The sequence below is a fragment of the Sus scrofa genome, chromosome 6 (assembly GCF_000003025.6).
Source record: "Sus scrofa isolate TJ Tabasco breed Duroc chromosome 6, Sscrofa11.1, whole genome shotgun sequence".
Taxonomy (NCBI): Eukaryota; Metazoa; Chordata; class Mammalia; order Artiodactyla; family Suidae; genus Sus; species Sus scrofa.
The window spans coordinates 50,166,912-50,186,108 of NC_010448.4; the positions used below are offsets into that span (position 1 = coordinate 50,166,912).

The window sequence follows — 19,197 nt, forward strand, 5'->3', positions numbered from 1 at the left end:
CATTCTTTCAGATGGTTGCCACCTTTATTTCCTTATATTATCATTCTGACCATTTTATTCTCATGTTAAAAAAGATATCCTCCTATTTCTTCAGCTTGAAGCCCTTTTCAACGGCACTTGAGATCGTTCACATCAGTTTCTAGCCTTGAACTATTATGCCTCTGCATATGTCTCCTTTACTAGATTGGAAGTTTACAGTGTCAGATGACCATTGATGATGATGATGATGAGGATAAATAATGGAGAGGTTTTATGTGCTAAGAAAACTGTGCCAGGTTTTTTTTTTTTAACCTATGTTATCTTTAGTAAGACTATGTTTGATTCATTGCTTTAACTTCTTTCTTTGCCTTACCTAGCTCTTACCTCCGAAAATTTTGTTGAATGAATTAAAGAATAAAAAATTGGGCAGTGGAGAGAGATTGAGGGTAGTATTGGATGTGCGTATAATCTGGATTGAGTTTGGAGTGAACAGGGTAAAGTGGGTCATCTGGATCGAATGTACATTTCTAGACCCTAATTGAAAATGATTTTGACTTATTACATTTAAATATATTTGTTGCCTTTTGTTTGCTACTTGCTTGGTTATATTTAAGGTCAGCTAAGCAACTGGGGACTCCTGGTTTCTTTCAGGTAAGTAAGTTTAAGCTGGGTAAGGAGAAGCCCCAGGAAAAGACTGACAAGAGAAGAAGGCACTCCAGGGAGCAATAATCTTGGGGAAAATGCTTTTTGAGAACAGTGGAATGATTTAGGAAGCAGGGACAGGGGTGGGGAGCTTGAGGCGGGAGAAGAGCATCTTCTAGGTGTGCTCACTGCCTTGTTGACTGACAGTGTTTCATCAGGAAGGTGGGCTCTCAGAGCTCCTATAAAGGCAGAGAAAAGCTCTCCAGCTGGCATCGTCTGAGAAATTGCTGGCAGGCTCTGGAGGGCTTGTTTTGCTTCTTGTGGTGTCTTTGGTGTCCTAGGTGAAAAGAAAAGGGAGAGACAACTGTTAAAAACATTTTTTTGCTCTATTTTTTAATTAAAGTATAGCTGATTTATAATGTACCAATTTCTTCTGTATAAAAACATTTTAAAAATTCAGTTTTCATGAGAGCTTTTAAAATGTTAAAAGTAAGGCTAACTCCTGAGGAGCAGCTGCCCAACACCGCCAACCCCCTGCAAGAACCCCACAGCCTAAAAACACCAGAGCAAGCTCTGCATGACCAAGTGAAATCTGCTGCCATCGTGGTGTGGACCTCCCAGTCCTGTCTGCCCTCAGGAAGCCCTCCTTTGCTTCAAAGAAACACTGTTAGCCCCATCAACACTCCAGAAAAGCCATACTGCCTCAAAAAAGATTGACCAACAACGCCAGCCCTCAGGAAATAATCCACGGCAGTGACAAGGCAAACACTGCCTGATAACGGAGAGTACAACTCCCTCAAGAGAAAGAAAACAACAAGCAAGATGAAGAAGCTGAGAAACCACACCCAGTCAAACCAACAGGAGAACTCACCTAAAACAGTCAACAATGAAACAAATCTCTGCAGTCAGACAGACCTGGAGTTCAAAGGAGAAATAGTGAAAATACTGAAGGAATTAAGAGAAGATATGAACAGTAATGCAGATACCCTCAGAAAGGAACTAGAAAATATAAGGAGGAGCCAAGAAAAACTAGAACATTCATTTGCAGAGATGCAAACTGAACTAGGGGCAGTAAAAACCAGAATGAATAATGCAGAAGAACGAATCAGTGATATGGAAGATAGAATAATGGAAATCACTCAATCCAGTCAACAGACAGAAAACCGAATCAAAAAACTGGAAAGCAATATAAGAGACCTATGGAATAATATAAAGCGGGCCAATCTATGCATAATAGGAATTCCAGAAGGAGTAGAAAAAGATAAGGGAATGGAAAATATATTTGAAGAAATTATCGATGGAAACTTCCCAAATCTAAAGGATACTGGATTCAAGATACAAGAAGCACAGAGGGCCCCAAACAAACTGAACCCAAACAGACCCACACCAAGACACATCATAATAAAAATGGCAAAAGTTAGTGATAAAGAGAGGATCCTAAAGGCAGCAAGAGAAAAACAGAATGTTACCTACAAGGGAACCCCCATAAGATTATCAGCTGATTTCTTTACAGAAACACTACAGGCCAGGAGGGAATGGCAAGAGATATTTAAAGTGCTAGAAGGAAAAAATATGCAACCTAGAATACTCTATCCAGCAAGAATATCATTTAAAATAGAAGGGGAAATAAAAATTTTTCCCAACAAACACAAACTTAAAGAATACAGCAACACAAAACCCAGGTTAAAGGAAATATTGAAAGGGCTTCTCTAAACCAAAAAGAAAGGAAGGAAAGGGAAGAAAAAAGAAAAGAAAAGAAAAAAAAAGAAGAAGAAGAGGAAGAACTAGGACTGAGGAAACCGCTATCAGAGAGCAGTCACTCAAATAAGCCAGCATACAGATTTAATCATGAACATGCTTCAAACAAAATAAAATTAAAAAGAAAAAAATAAAAAAGAGTCATCAAAACCATAAAATGTGGGCAAGGGATGTTAGGAAGTAAATAACCCTTTTTGTTTGTTTGTATGTCTCTCTTCTTAATTTTAATATACTAATGAAGTGTTTGAACTTACAGGACCATCAGGCTAAAACACACAATTATGGGAAGGGGTTAGCATACTTAAAAAACAGGACAACCACAAGCCAAAACCAAATATTTCATTTGCAAAAAATGAAAAAAAAATACACTCAAGCAGGTAATAACAGGAGACCATCCAACAAAAAAAAAAAAAAAAAAAAGAAAGGAAGAATGGAGAACCATAGAATCAACTGGAACACGAGGTTCAAATGGCAATAAATAATCATCTATCAATTATCACCTTAAATGTCAATGGGCTGAATGCCCCAATCAAAAGACACAGAGTGGCTGAGTGGATAAAAAGGCAAAAACCTTCAATATACTGCCTACAAGAAACTCACCTTAGGACAAAAGATACATATAGATTGAAAGTGAAAGGGTGGGGAAAAATATTTCACACCAATAGACATGACAGAAAAGCAGGAGTCGCAACGCTCATATCAGACAAAATAGACTTTAAAACAAAAGACATAAAGAAAGACAAAGAAGGACACTATTTAATGATTAAGGGATCCATCCAAGGAGAGGATGTTACTATCATCAACATATATGCCCCAAATATAAGAGCACCCAGATACATACAACAAATATTAACAGACATAAAGGGAGATATTGATGAGAATACAATCATAGTAGGAGACCTAAATACCCCCCTCACATCAATGGACAGATCCTCTAGACAGAAAACCAATAAAGCAACAGAGATCCTAAAGGAAACAATAGAAAATTTAGACTTAATTGATATCTTCAGGACACTACATCCAAAAAAATCAGAATACACATTCTTCTCAAATGTTCATGGAACATTCTCAAGAATCGACCACATATTGGGACACAAAGCGAATCTCAATAAATTTAAGAGCGTAGAAATTATCTCAAGTATCTTCTCTGACCACAATGCCATGAAATTAGAAATCAACCATGGGAAAAGCAAAGAGAAAAAACCTACTACATGGAGACTAAACAACATGCTACTAAAAAACCAATGGGTCAATGAGGAAATCAAGAAGGAAATTAAAAACTACCTTGAAACAAATGATAATGAAGACACAACCTCTCAAAATCTATGGGATGCTGCGAAAGCAGTGCTCAGAGGGAAATTTATAGCAATACAGGCCTTTCTCAAAAAAGAAGAAAGATCCCAAGTTGACAACTTAACCCTCCACCTAAATGAATTAGAAAAAGAAGAACAAAAAAGTCCTAAAGTCAGCAGAAGGAAGGAAATTATAAAGATCAAAGAAGAAATCAATAAAATAGAGACTCAAAAAACAATAGAGAAAATTAATAAAACCAAGAGCTGGTTCTTTGAAAAGGTGAACAAAATTGACAAACCCCTGGCCAGACTCACTAAAAAGAGGAGAGAAAGAACCCAAATAACCAAAATTATAAATGAAAAAGGAGAAATCACAACGGATACAGCAGAAATACAAAAAACCATAAGAGAATACTATGAACAACTATACGGCAACAAGTTTGACAATCTGGAAGAAATGGACAATTTTCTAGAATCTTACAGCCTGCCAAAACTGAATCAAGCAGAAACAGACCAACTGAACAGACCAATCACTAGAAATGAAATTGAAGAGGTCATAAAATCACTCCCTACAAATAAAAGTCCAGGACCAGATGGCTTCACAGGTGAATTTTATCAAACATATAAAGAGGAATTGGTGCCCATCCTCCTTAAACTCTTTCAAAAGATTGAAGAAGAAGGAATACTCCCAAAGACATTCTATGAGGCCACCATCACCCTCATTCCAAAACCAGACAGAGATACCACCAAAAAAGAAAACTATCGCCCAATATCATTGATGAATATAGATGCAAAAATTCTCAACAAAATCTTAGCCAACCGAATCCAACAACATACCAAAAAAATTATACACCATGACCAGGTTGGATTCATCCCAGGTTCACAAGGATGGTTCAACATACGCAAATCAATCAGCATCATACACCACATTAACAAAAAAAAAAGTCAAAAATCATATGATCATCTCAATAGACGCAGAAAAAGCATTTGACAAAGTTCAACATCCATTCATGATCAAGACCCTCGCCAAAGTGGGTATAGAGGGAACATTCCTGAATATAATCAAAGCCATTTATGATAAACCCACAGCAAATATAATCCTCAATGGGGAAAAACTGAAAGCCTTCTCACTCAAATCTGGAACAAGACAGGGATGCCCACTCTCACCACTGCTCTTCAACATAGTTTTGGAAGTCTTAGCCACAGCAATTAGACAAACAAAAGAAATAAAAGGCATCCATATAGGAAGAGAAGAGATCAAACTGTCCCTGTATGCAGATGACATGATACTATACCTAGAAAACCCTAAGGACTCAACCCCAAAACTCCTTGAACTGATTAATAAATTCAGCAAAGTAGCAGGATATAAGATTAACATTCAGAAGTCAGTTGCATTTCTGTATACCAGCAATGAAACATTAGAAAAGGAATACAAAAATACGATACCTTTTAAAATTGTACCTCACAAAATCAAATACCTCGGAATACACCTGACCAAGGAGGTAAATGACCTATATGCCGAGAACTATAAAACTTTAATCAAAGAAATCAAAGAAGATGTAAAGAAATGGAAAGATACTCCATGTTCCTGGATTGGGAAAATCAATATTGTAAAAATGGCCATACTACCCAAAGCAATCTACAGAGTCAATGCAATCCCTATCAAATTACCCATGACATTTTTCACGGAACTAGAACAAACAATCCAAACATTTATATGGAACCACAAAAGACCCAGAATCTCCAAAGCAATCCTGAGAAACAAAAACCAAGCAGGAGGCATAACTCTCCCAGACTTCAAGAAATACTACAAAGCCACAGTCATCAAAACAGTGTGGTACTGGTATCAAAACAGACAGACAGACCAATGGAACAGAATAGAGAATTCGGAAATAAACCCTGACACCTATGGTCAATTAATCTTTGACAAGGGAGGGAAGAACATAAAATGGGAAAAAGTCTATTCAGCAAGCATTGCTTGGAAACCTGGACAGCTGCATGCAAAGCAATGAAACTAGAACACACCCTCACACCATGCACAAAAATAAACTCCAAATGGCTGAAAGACTTAAATATACGACAGGACACCATCAAACTCCTAGAAGAAAACATAGGCAAAACACTCTCTGACATCAACATTATGAATATTTTCTCAGGTCAGTCTCCCAAAGCAATAGAAATTAGAGCAAAAATAAACCCATGGGACCTCATCAAACTGAAAAGCTTTTGCACAGCAAGGGAAACCAAAAAGAAAACAAAAAGACAACTTACAGAATGGGAGAAAATAGTTTCAAATGATGCAACTGACAAGGGCTTAATCTCTAGAATATATAAGCAACTTATACAACTCAACAGCAAAAAAACCAATCAATCAATGGAAAAATGGGCAAAAGACCTGAATAGACATTTCTCCAAAGAAGATATACAGATGGCCAACAAACACATGAAAAAATGCTCAACATCACTGATTATTAGAGAAATGCAAACCAAAACTACCATGAGATACCACCTCACACCAGTCAGAATGGCCATCATTAATAAATCCACAAATAACAAGTGCTGGAGGGGGTGTGGAGAAAAGGGAACCCTCCTGCACTGCTGGTGGGAATGTAAACTGGTACAGCCACTATGGAGAACAGTCTGGAGATACCTTAGAAATCTATACATAGAACTTCCATATAACCCTGCAATCCCACTCTTGGGCATCTATCCGGACAAAGCTCTACTTAAAAGAGACACATGCACCTGCATGTTCATTGCAGCACTATTCACAATAGCCAGGACATGGAAACAATCCAAATGTCCATCGACAGAGGATTGGATTCGGAAGATGTGGTATATATACACAATGGAATACTACTCAGCCATAAAAAAGGATGACATCATGCCATTTGCAGCAACATGGATGGAACTAGAGAATCTCATACTGAGTGAAATGAGCCAGAAAGACTCATTTGATATCACTTATAACTGGAATCTAATATCCAGCACAAATGAACATCTCCTCAGAAAAGAAAATCATGGACTTGGAGAAGAGACTTGTGGTTGCCTGATGGGAGGGGGAGGGAGTGGGATGGATCGGGAGCTTGGGCTTATCAGACACAACTTAGAATAGATTTACAAGGAGATCCTGCTGAATAGCATTGAGAACTATGTCTAGATACTCATGTTGCAACAGAAGAAAGGGTGGGGGAAAAACTGTAATTGTAATGTATACATGTAAGGATAACCTGACCCCCTTGCTGTACAGTGGGAAAATAAAAAAAAATTTAAAAAAAGTAAGGCTAATGTAGTGAAAAATATTACAATAAAAAATATGTCCAGTAAAAAGTTAAAGATGCCCCAACCCCAGCCTCCATTCCCCATTTCTCAGAACTAACTATTGTTACTGGTTTGCTCCATATATTTTTGTATATAAACATAATAGTTTACTCCTAAAAACAAAAATGAGCTTATATTATACACATTGTTTTGTTGTGTTCCTTTAACAAATCTTTTATTACTGCATTATACATCTGTATAAGTCCGTAAGGCTTAAATTTGCAGTTCAATAAATGGTTACAAAGAAGTATTCATGAAACTACTACCCAGGCCTGGAAAGAAAATACTAACAGCAACTCTCCTCCTTTTCTGATCACTACCTTCCCTTTCCCCATCACGTAGGTAATCCTGGCTTTTGCTGTGTTAATATATTTTTTTTTCTTTATGGTTTTACCATCTGCCTATACATTTTAAATAAGTTAGTTTAATTTTATTTATTCTTTAACTTTATGTATGTGAAGTCATGCTATAACTATTCTCATTTTTTTCTTTTACTGAACATTATATTTGTTACATTCATTTAGGTCATTTTATTATTGTTCATTCTCACAGACAGGCAATATTCAATTATACTATTATTTATTTATTCATTGGCCAATTTTCAGTTTGGGATATTTGTAAATAATGCTGCTATGAAATCCTTGTTCATGTCTCCCGGTGTACATAAGCATGCATTCCTTTTGAGTATATAGTCTAAGAGTGGAATTTCTTGGTCACAGAGCTTAAACTTTAGTAGGTAACTACCAGCACTTTTTCAAAGTGCTTTACCAATTTATATTCTCATCAACAGGAGCTGAAAGTTTCTCTTTTCTACTCTCTGCCAGTACTTGGTATTGTCAGACTTTAAAGTTGTTGCTAATCTGATGATGTAGAGTGATCTCTGTTTGGGCTTAACTCATATTCTCCTAGTTACTAGTAAACTTGATGGTCACTTCCCATGTTTGTTAGCTATTTGGATTTCCTGTCTCTGAAGTGCTTATTCAAGTCTTTTGCCTATTTGTTGTGTTACCTGCCTTCCTCTCATTGATCTATAGGAATTCTTTACGTATTCTGACTATTAATCCTTTGTCAGTATTAAAAGTTGTAGACATATCTCTACTCTGTAGATTGTCATTTTATTCTTTTGATGACCAAATTTTCTTAATTTCAGTGAAGTCAGCTTTGTTAATCTTTTCCTTTATGATTTATACTTTTTCTATTTTGTTTAAGAAATCCTTTTCTACCCCAAGGTCATGAATATATTCTGCTATATTCCCTTATCAGTTTGTCTTTCAGGGATTTCCCTCATTGCCTAATGGTTAAAAGGATCTGATTGTCACTCCTGTGGCCCAAATTTGATTCCTGGCCCAGGAACTTCTGGAGCCCATAGGTGCAGTCAAAAAAAAAAAGTTTGCCTTTCAAATGTCGATCTTTAAATCACTGAAATTTATTTTTGTGATGGGTTTGAAATAGAGGGTTTCTGCATCTTTTTTCATTTAATATATTGTAGATAACTTTCCAATCAATGTATAATGATCTGTCTAATTATTTTTGACAACTGCAGAATTGCCCAGTTTGTTCTTGATGAAAAAAAAAATTGGGGGTATTTTTTAGGGCTGCACCTTCGGCATATGGAGGTTCCCAAGATGGGGGTCTAATCAGAGCTGCAGCTTCCAGCCTATGCCACAGCCACAGCAATGTGGGATCCGAGCTGCATCTGTGACCTACACCACAGCTCACGACAACACTAGATCCTTAACCCACTGAGCGAGGCCAGGGATCGAACCTGCATCCTCATGGATCCTAGTTGGGTTTGTTAACCGCTATGAAGGGAACTCCTCTTGATGAAATTTTTTTATTGAAATCTAACCTTATATTGACATCTAACATTATATTAGTTTCAGGTGTACAACATGATGGTTCGATATTTGTATACATTGTGAAATGATTATATTTGTCAATACAAAATCTGCTATAATTCATATTCTCGTACAAAATTTTTGACTATCCACGCTGGTATTTATAATAAGAGATTTCTTTTTTGTTGTTGTTGTTGTTTTTGGCTTTGCCCATGGCATGTGGAAGTTCCCAGGCCAGGGATGGAACTAATGTCACAGTACTGACCCAAGCCACTGCAGTGACAATCCTTAACCCACTACACCACAAGAGAACTCCTTATAATAAGGGTTCCTTGAAGTGAGATTACTAGGTAAAAAGTACACACATTTAAATTTTTGATAGGTATTATTATGTTGTATTTTATTTCCATCATTTGTGATAATGATCTAGATTTATCTTTTTCTTCATAACAGCATAATATCAGTTTAACATTTGCCAATATACTTTTTTTCAGCTGTGCCTGCCCTGTGCAGAATTTCCCATCTCAGGGATCCAACCTGTGCCACAGCAGTGACAACACTGTTTCTTTAACCCAATAGATCACCAGGGAACTCCACCAATATACTTTTTATATGACATTTAATTATACCTAGACTATGGAGGAATCAAATTCTGTTTGACACCGACACTGGTGTCACTGTCAGAGATCTATGAACAGGTCCCCAACAGCCCTGTCTCCCTCCACTTTGATAAGCAATGGCATGGTATCATTAAAGAATTGGGTTAAGCTTCTCTAGTCATAAAAGAATTGTGTTTTGCTTTTCTTGCTCTTCCTATTTCCCCACAAGTTGACACTGAGTAGAAAGGGCTGAGCTGTGTGCTTATCCTGGTCTTCATTTCATTTCTCTTGTCTCTTCTCCACCCCTGCTTCACCCCTAGTTGATTCCACAGTGACTCTGGTTTAAGGAAGGTCATTCTTTTGCAACTTACTGGTTTTCTTCACTCTGCCCTTGAAATGGTCACAGGGACATGGCTTCTTCGGCAGCCCATGTGCTGTCATGAATTTTCTTCTAGGGGCTCTCAGGAACCAATCTGAAATAAGGGGGTTTCTGCTTAGGAGGGTGAATGTGTTTAAGGCAGGGCTTACTTGCCATCTTTCTTGCCTCTCAGTTCTTTTTCATACTGCAGCGAGTGTGGAAGTGGATCAACACAGAAGAGTGGAGATAGCCATTTATATGGCCACCAGCATTTCTAAGTTGTTTTACTTGACCTCTCTGGGCAAGAATTTGGTGGCAGTTTTGGAGGAGGCATCAGGGTATCATTAAGGAGACTGAAAAATGAGGAATTAGACCTAGGTACCTTTTAGTGGCTGCTTTGCCTTGAGCAAGCCTTTTTGGCACTTGATTTCAGTCTTACATTTGAGTGAAATAAGGTTGAGAATGGGGTCCAAGAAGGTCTTTGACTGTGGCCCTGGGATGTTGGGGAAAAGGATAAAGGGAGGGCAGCCAGAGATTCAGCCAACTCCCTCCTGGACCTGAGAGGAGTCCAGCATTTGCTTGAGACTCAAGAAGAAAATAAATGTTGGTGCTGCATGTGATGGGCTGGTGGAGAGGGAACAGGGTGAGGTCAGCTCAGATAACATCTGCTCTGGTCTCGGAGGGACCCAGGGAGCAAGTTGGGATCTTGACGGTGCATCACTGTTGTCAATGTTGAATTACTGACCTTTGCACTCACATTCTTGGACATCTTCCTGGAGCCACTTCCCAGAAGCCTGCCGTAGGTCCCTATGGCCTCTGGCGATTCCTGTCAGAAGGAAACAGGTCACTTCCAGGCACTGGATGAAGAAGAGACCAAGACAAATGGTCCACATTTTTTCAGTGCATCTCCTTTTGCTCTTCCTTTTTCACTCAGGGATCTAGGGTGCTTCAAGAGACTAGTATTTAAATAGGTAAAAAATTGAGGTTTAAAATCTGGCCTAGAGAAAAGATTAGCTGGAACCAGATGGAGAAATAATGGCTTTTGGATAGGAGAGAGGACAAAAGGTAGGGGTTGATCAACATCTTACAACCTTCCCTCATTAAGATCTCCCCTACAGGGTTTGGGATGGAAATGCTATTAAATTGGGTTGTGATGATCATTGTACAAGTATAAATGTAATAAAATTCATTGAGTAACAAAAAATAAAAAAATAAAAAAATAAAAGATCTCCCCTACCTACATTAAAATTCTCATGACTTAAGGAATAAGAGCAAGGAGTAGATTATTCCATAAACCAGTCAGGAACTTCACCTGACCCCCACATTTGGTTGTATTTGAATCCATAATCCCAGATCAACTAACTGCAAGAGGATGGTATTTACCTCTGTTCCTCTGGCACAAATCCTTTCCTCTTTGGGACTCTATTCAAGTATGTGTTACCACCTAATGCTGCCTTATGCCCATTTTGTGATACCTGAGATATTTTTATAACAATCAAGGATGATGTTTTATAGAGATTCTGGTTAAGAACTGGGTTCAGATGATGCTTCCTCTGTGTAGGAATTGCTAATACTTCCTGCCAGACTTTATTATGACTTCACATGGTTCCCTGTCACGTTTGAATGCATCTCTATCATTGCACAATTATGAAAAGTTTGTTTGAAATGTGTTCTGGACCGAATTGTGTCCCCCTAAATCTAACCGAAGCTGTAACACTTAATGACTCAGAATGACTGTGTTTGGAGACAGGGCCTTTAGAGACACGATTAAGTTAAAATGAGGCCCTTAATGTTGGGTTCTAATCCAATCTGTCTGAAGTCCTTATAAGAAGAAGAGATTTGGGCACACAAGGGAACACCAGGCATGTATGTGCCCAGAAGAATGACCAGATGAGATTATAGCAAGGTGATGACCATCTGTAAGCCAAAGAGAGGCCTCAGAAGAAACCAAACTTGCCAACACCTTGATCTCAGATTTCTAACCTCCAGAATTATGAGAAGATAATTTGCTGTTGTTTAAGCCACCTAGTCTGTAGTATTTTGTTATGGCAGTCCTAGCAAACTAAATGTCTTTCTCCCTCACTGGATTCTGAACCAGTGGCTCGGTAGTGATTCAGCTTCCTGGCCCCTGACACATGGCAGGCACTTGGTAAATGTTTGATAAGTGGATGGACAAGTCATCCAGAGAGGGCCCTTGGAGCAGCATCTTGTTCAACCCAGCTTGCCTATTTCCCAGAGTCTCGCCCTTTCTGTCACACAGATGGGGGATGTTGCATCATTTCCCCAAAGGCTGGTTTTCCAAATGTTTTCATGTGCTGTTTTGAGTAGTGTTAATCTAAACAGGCATAGTCCTTGCCATCTAAACTTTCTAATATTTCACTCTCAACTGACCTCTACTTCTAGTTCCAGAGAAAAGCCACAAAATATTAGAGTCAGAAGGAATCTTGGACATTATTAGTGGAACTCCTTCATTGAAAAGCTTTTCTTTTTCTTTTTTTTCTTTTATTTTTTTTTTTTTTTTGTCTTTTTGCCTTTTCTAGGGCCGCTCCCGTGGCATATGGAGGTTCCCAGGCTAGGGGTCTAATCGGAGCTGTAGCCGCCAGCCTGTGCCAGAGCCACAGCAACGCCAGATCCGAGCCGCATCTGCCACAGCTCACAGCTCACGGCAATGCTGGATCCTTAACCCACTGAGCAAGGCCAGGGATCGAACCTGCAACCTCATGGTTCCTAGTCGGATTTGTTAACCACTGTGCCACAACGGGAACTCCCTCTTTTTCATTTTTTAATGTAATATATTTTTATGTAAAAATATTAGACAAAATTTGTAAAGTACAGATGAAGAAATCTTTACCCTTATCAACTGTAGGAATTTGGGTATGTTTCCTGCGTATGAGTTTATTTATATAAAAAGATAACCACAGTATGTTAACAGATTTCCTTCTGTTCACTTTATAAGCTTATTCCTGTGTTGTCTTACAACATTTATAACATACATTTTGAATGACTGTATAACACTCCCAAGTGTATGTGCTCCAGATTTTTTAACTGTTCTCCCATTGCTAAATATTTAGATTGTTTTATTTTTGGATATCGATCGCTTCTCAGCCTTTTGGCTAAGATCAAGCGTATTTTTGGATATCGATAAATCTCTTCGTGTTTGTGACTGTTTTCCAAATATTGATTTGCTGTCTTGGGGAAGATTTCTAAGCGGAATTACTGGATCAAAAATTAAGAACAGTTTTGTTTCTTGGTATCATTATAAGTTGCTTTTAAAAGAGTTGTACTAATGAACTAAATCACTATCCCTTTTATTTTCAGATGAGGAACTAGACCCAGAGAGAGCAAATGAAATGCCAAACTTCACAAAGGTAATGGTGACCCATCTGGAGTTAAAAGCCAGGTCCAAGACTATTGTTTTTTCTGCAACTCTACATGACTATATTTCATGGTATAACTGAAAACAAAGATAACAGGTTACTATAGTATATTATGTCCCCCAAATGTCAAACATTTTTGGACAACTTTAATGATTTTTGCTATAGCTTATACCACTTCTACTATTAATTAGTTCCTGCTTTTGTTTTAAATAAAATTATTTTTCTTTTGCTCTTTTTAGGGCCACAGGTGCAGCATATGGAAGTTCCTAGGCTAGGGGTGGAATTGGAGCTGCAGCTGCTGGCCTACGCCACAGCCACAGCCATGCAGGATCCGAGCTGCATGTGTGACCTACACCATAGCTCATGGCAACTCTGGATTCTTAACCCACTGAGCAAGGCCAGGGATCGAACCTGAATCCTCATGGATACTAGTTGGGTTCGTTTCCACTGAGTCACAACAGGAACTCCAACTTTTATAACATCTTCATTCTATGCAGTATTTTCTGTGAGATTATGAGTTTGATACGTGCTTAGATTTTTTTATACATGCATTAAAATAAGTATATGAATATTAAAGTAGAAGCTAGTTTGTGTTCTATCTAAAATCGGTTTTGGAAAATATTAATACAATAAAAGAGCATGGACTTTATATCCAGACAGACCTGGGGTCAACTGCTTAACTGTGTAGTCTTGCAGAAGTCACTTAGCTTCTATGATCTTTGGTTCTCTGGTTTGCAGAGTGGATATTAGTATCCACCTGGCAGTGTTGTTAGGACTAAAGGAGCTACTGTGGGCTCAGGGCCCAAGCAGGTGTTCAGTACACAATGGTTATTATCCTGGTTGTTTTTGCAGATTTCTAGTTACTTCCCAAAGGGAGTGTTTGTGCTGGAATGTTAGGCTTCTTGTTTTCTGTGGACTTGCCTGTGTAAAGAAGTCATTTCCACTTGTTAGCTTTAATGATAAATCTATTTTAATTTTGACTTCTCAGTTCCACTACTTATTAGCATTGTGATTTTGGACAAGTTGCCTAACATTTCTGTGCCTCATTTACATAATTTGTAAAACAGGGCTAAAGAAAGTACATTGGTGTGTGTATGCATTTTCTGTTTCCTAGCTCTGTCCACCAGAGGGCCCAGATACAGTAGCCCTAGTAGCAATGGGCAATGCCTAGTGCCCAAGGTTTGTGACTATTGTTCTCCTATGAAAGGAACCAGGACTCTGTGGAGAAACGGCTGACTCCAGGGCTGGGGAAGGGAAGTACAAGATGAGCCTGGAACATCTTTGTGGTGTGAGAAATTCAGGAACTGCTAAAGAAATGACATGTCAAAAACACATCAAAGCCACCTTGAGCCCAGTGGCCAGTGAGCAACAGTGGAACAATATGAGCAACATTATAAATAAGGGTAGTAATGGATTATCAAACACAAATATCCCTGAGTCTTTACCTCTATAAACAAATAATCGAATATCTAAAAAAATGGGAGGGAAGGAACAGCTCTTTCATATAGTACAATCTTAATAAATGTAGAAGGAATGATAGAAATAGAAAATCACCATTTTGCTAAGACCACGGTAATACTTATTGGAGGCAGGAATCATCAGTGTATTTTAAAAATTAATGGGCAAAAGTGTGATGAGAAGAAACAGGCTATTTGCATGGTCTCAAAGTACCTCTCCACAAGATACTTATTGAAATGGGAAAATAGTACCTTTACCAACACCATCTTAACCAGTGTTCAAATTTAACATAATCCGTCTTGAGAGATATTGTTATCATGGGCCTTCTGCTGTGCTGCACTGAGAAGGCAAACATCACTTCTGTGGTATTAGTGCCCAAAATGCATAATCTCAGTTGAATCATGAGGAAGCATCGTGATAAGCCTAAATTGAGGCCATTCTGCAAAATACATTATGGTACTCTTCAAAAGTGTCAAGGTCATGAAACACATGGAAGGTTGAGAAACTACCCTAAATTGGAGGAGACCAGGAGAGATGTTGTCTTTCTTCAGTGAGGGATCCTAGATTGTCTTCTAGACCAGAAAAAGGACTTCCCCGGATGATTAGCAAAATCTGAGGATTTGTACATTTGCTAATAATTTTGTAGCATTGCTAATTTTCTGATTTTGATAATCATATTATAGTTATTGCATGGTGTTTGGTGTTTTTGGATATACTGGAGCTGATTAATTTTACATTTTTTAAGTCTGAAAAATGAAAAGTTAAAAATAAAAAAGTATACTAGATTTCAGTGAGGACACAATGAAGTAGTATGTGTAAAGTGCTCAGGAAAATCCTGCCACATGGGACTGTTTAACACATGGAGAGTATTATTATAAGTAATTTTAAAATTAATAAGTAATCTTATTAATTTTAAAATGATGAGTATTATTATAAGTAATTTATTTCCTAACACTGTCATTGGTTCTTAGCTATTTCCTTTGAAATTTCCTCTTAGAAACCTGAGGATTTTTTCTTTACTTAGCGAATGTTTAGTGAGCACTGTGCAGGATAGTGTGAGGGATGTGGAACAATACACTGGGAGGTGCCATGGGGAGGGTGCAGGGTAGAAGGGCAGGGCCAGGGGTAGGAGAGGCACACCAACACCTCAGCTTACCTAAGGCAGAGCTTGAAAAGTGCAGAGAGTCAAGTTAAGCTTGTTCACAGGAGGGAGGGCTCACGTCTGGGCCTGGGGCGAATCAAGGCAGGCTGTGGGAGGAGGTGGTTTGGAGCAGGTTGTGTGAGCAAAGTTGAGCTGGGAAAGCACCAGACCAGCTGGGGAACAGCCCCGGGGTCTAGCTGAGTGGAGCACAGAGCACTCGGGAGTGTGAGGAGGGGTGGACTGAAAGGCAGCCGTGGCTGGAGCTTTGAATCCAGCCTGAGGACTCGAGCCTTGGTATCTGTCACAGCGGTGGAAAAGCCTTCCCTTCCAGAATGGTGGTCTAGTGCCAGGGCTGTGGGGCCAGCGGCTTCCAGAGAGCTCTCTCTGTAAGGGAGGGAACGTTTGGAATTGGGGTGGAGTCGGGGGAATTGGGGTGCCGTGGCTTTAGGGCCGAGTCACTGCTGAGTGACAAAGCTATTTGGCCTTCAGGTAGCCCTTGGGGAGATGTTCCCCTCCAGTGGGCACACACGTGGGGATGAGGTCCCTTCTGCACAGTTGCCCTGCTAGGGGCTCGGCCACTTGGCTGTAGTGAAAAGTGGCGCTTATTCGGAACCCCTAACCCAAAGGTGAGCTGTGCGAACAGGGCTTCAAACATGGGTACTGTGTGGTGGTGTGATTTTTCTAGTTCATCATCACCTTACCATGAAGTTGCGCTAAAAATGGTTGGGACACGTCTGGTGCGCTGTAAAGAATGTCATGGAGGACCGACTTCTTGTCTTCAGATGTCCAGTCACCTTCAACGCCCTCCACCACCGCCTCCCAGGCTGGCCCTGGGGAGGTTTATTGCTCTCTGCCACAGGGATTGGGGCAGAAGTAAGGCGGCAAATCTTTGAGGAGCCTGTGTTTTCTTCTCCCCCGCCAGCTACAGTTGCAGGCACTTTCACACACATCCGCCCCTTTAACTCTCACAGCCCTCTCTGGATTTCTGTACAGTTCTCTCCTTTTTATAAAGGAGCAAACAGACATTGAGAAAGGCTAACTTGCCCCCAGTCCCTGAGGCCTAGAGGGGCTGCATTTTACTGCATGTGTGGTCATGCTCCTTTCTGTTTTGCCACATTTCTCCCACCTTTTTATCTTTCACAGAAAATTAAAAAAAAATTTTTTTTTTTACCTGTATTTGGGCTTCTGGAGACCGTGGACATCAGCCTTAGTGGCAGCAACAGAAGGAGGGAAGCGATTAGAACTTTCATTCCACCTGTTGGTGCTGCGACAAGTCACTTGAAGTCGCTTGAAGACTGTGTGACAGGTTCCCACTCCTTGGGGTGGCTCAGGCTGTGTGTGGCTCGGGGTTGGTGGTCTGCGCTTTAATCCCAGGCCAGTGTTCCCACTAGAGGGTGAGAAGGGCTAAGTGCCACCAGCCTTGTTAGGTAACAGGTTGGATCATGGGCTTTATCGGAATCTGGGAGGGAAAACCAGGCAAACAAAAGAAGTGAAAGACTCTTAAGAACCTGAGCAGGTGACTGATAACTTGGCAGCAGCGCTGCTTCCCTCCCCCTCTATACCCCCCAACGTGCTAGGATTTCTTCCCCCAGTCTGTCTGCTTGTTTGAATTTCCTTATACCGTTGAGTGGCATTTTCTAGCTTAGTCTCTGACAGGAAAGCGAGTCTCAGGGTTGGCAAAGTGAGGAGGACACGGTCTGCTTCCCCTCTGCCCTCCCGACTCCCAGCCTTGGCACATTATCGGCAATAGCAGTGTTGTTGTTTGGGAAGTTGCCGTGTCCTGACTTTGACAATTTCCTCGAGTTCTGTGGCCACACGAGGTGGGAAGCAGAGAGGATGAGGGAGGAGAGGCTCTGTCTCTTGCCCCGAGCCCTGCCCTGGAGCACTGGGTCAAACCAGGCCTCCTGTTGTTGGTCAGGAAGGTGGCGGTGCCTAAAGGAGAGGGACCTGGGTTGGTGGAAGACCCTCAAGGCTTCAGGTCCAAGAGGGTTTGAGAAACAGGAACCACAGCGGGGAAGGTGTTAGCTCAGGCTGCTGGGCTCTTGGCGCCAGACCTCGTTTGGAAAGAGTCCAAGGCTAAAGCAGGAGCTGACCCTACCTGGAGCAAACACCAAGCGTACAGGAAATGAACACTTATTAAGTGTGACTCACTCCAGGGACTTTAGGAAATGGGCTCAAAGACAGAGCAGAGGCTGGCCTTGAGTGCTGGGTGATTTTTGTGGGGCTGAGGGGAAGGTTAACAAGGAAGTCCTCCCTGGCTCCTCCAGACCAGAGTGAGAACAGGTGGTGTGACTGTTCCAGCCAAGAGGAGGGAGGAGGCAAGGAAGGCATGGCTTTGGTTTGCTCTTTCTTACCCTCTCGGTTTCAGATTGTCTGCCTTTGGACAGGTTGTAGACTTTGCTACTATGGAGTTTATAAAGCATCTGCAGGCAGCAGGCCCTGTGCCAGGCAGTGGAGGTTGTCCTGTCCTGGAGTTGAAGGCTCGGGCTCGGCTGAGCTTGGTCTGATATAAACCACTGATGTGGCTCCTCCCTGCAACGTTCTAGCAGTGGTCTGTGTCCTCAGGAAGCTCAGGTCTAGCCAGGGAGGTGACGTGTATACGTCATAACACCTAGAGACACAGTGGGACCAAATTTGAGAAGAGGCAAGAGTTCACTGTGGACTGTGAGACACCAGGGGACTCTGGGTTTAGCGGAACTTGGGCTGGGTCTGGAGGGTGGGGGAGGATTTGTGTTGGGGGAGGGCAGAGGGGGGGCAGGGCAGAGAAGGAGCCTGGAGCTGATTGGGTGGGGGCTTTTGAGGCAGGGGCCGTTTCTTGTTTATGTCTATGTGCCTGAACTCATGTGGGTAGTGTGTAAAGTTTGTTGAATTGACCGATATTTTTGTAACCCTTTAACTAGGCCTGCTACGTTAGGAAGCATGTGGAAGTGCAGCCCATTACCAGAAAGAACCGTTTTTCTGACAGAAGATCATGTGCACACACACATGAGCCTGAGGGGCTGCTTTGCTGTCCCATCGAGTGGCCCCGCAGTCCACTCCGAGACTGCCGGGGGATGAGGGAGCTCGTCCTCACACCTCCCTCCAGGTCCCCTCTGTTTGCCCCTCTGCTCTCCCCAGGTCCTGGCTCCCTGTCAGCTCGCTCCGTCTGGCTTTCTCCTCTACGGACTTTGATGGGGTGTCGGGTCCTGTTTTCCACGGGAGGGAGCTTTGGGTCCCTCAGGTCCATGGCTATAAAACACCCCAAGCCCGACAGGCTCTTCTCTTGTTAATACTGACAGCTACTCAGAGCACCAGCTCTGACTAGAACAGTCAACACTCTGTGACTTCCAAAGGTCCGCCTCCAGGACGGAGGTAAGGGGAGAGTGGGAGAAATAACTGTTTTCCCACTGTAATTTCGTCTCCCCACTCTACAGTGTGCTTAGTTAGACATTCCA

The 19,197-nt window shown here is 40.9% G+C and overlaps 2 protein-coding genes across 7 annotated transcripts in view; both read right to left on the reverse strand.

Annotated features, from left to right (window-relative positions):
- The window catches only part of LOC102158679 (carcinoembryonic antigen-related cell adhesion molecule 5-like), a 193,596-nt gene that overhangs the window by 133,921 nt on the left and 40,478 nt on the right, over nt 1–19,197 (reverse strand). The gene's annotated exons all lie outside the window — the stretch shown is intronic.
- LOC110260995 (C-X-C motif chemokine 17-like) lies at nt 541–17,275 on the reverse strand. Its single transcript, XM_021094472.1, has 4 exons — nt 16,935–17,275; nt 10,533–10,613; nt 9,801–9,902; nt 541–958 (listed from the first exon to the last, which is right to left on the reverse strand). The coding sequence occupies exons 1-4, from the start codon at nt 17,011–17,013 to the stop codon at nt 861–863; spliced, it is 360 nt and encodes a 119-aa protein (XP_020950131.1). The 5' UTR covers nt 17,014–17,275; the 3' UTR covers nt 541–860.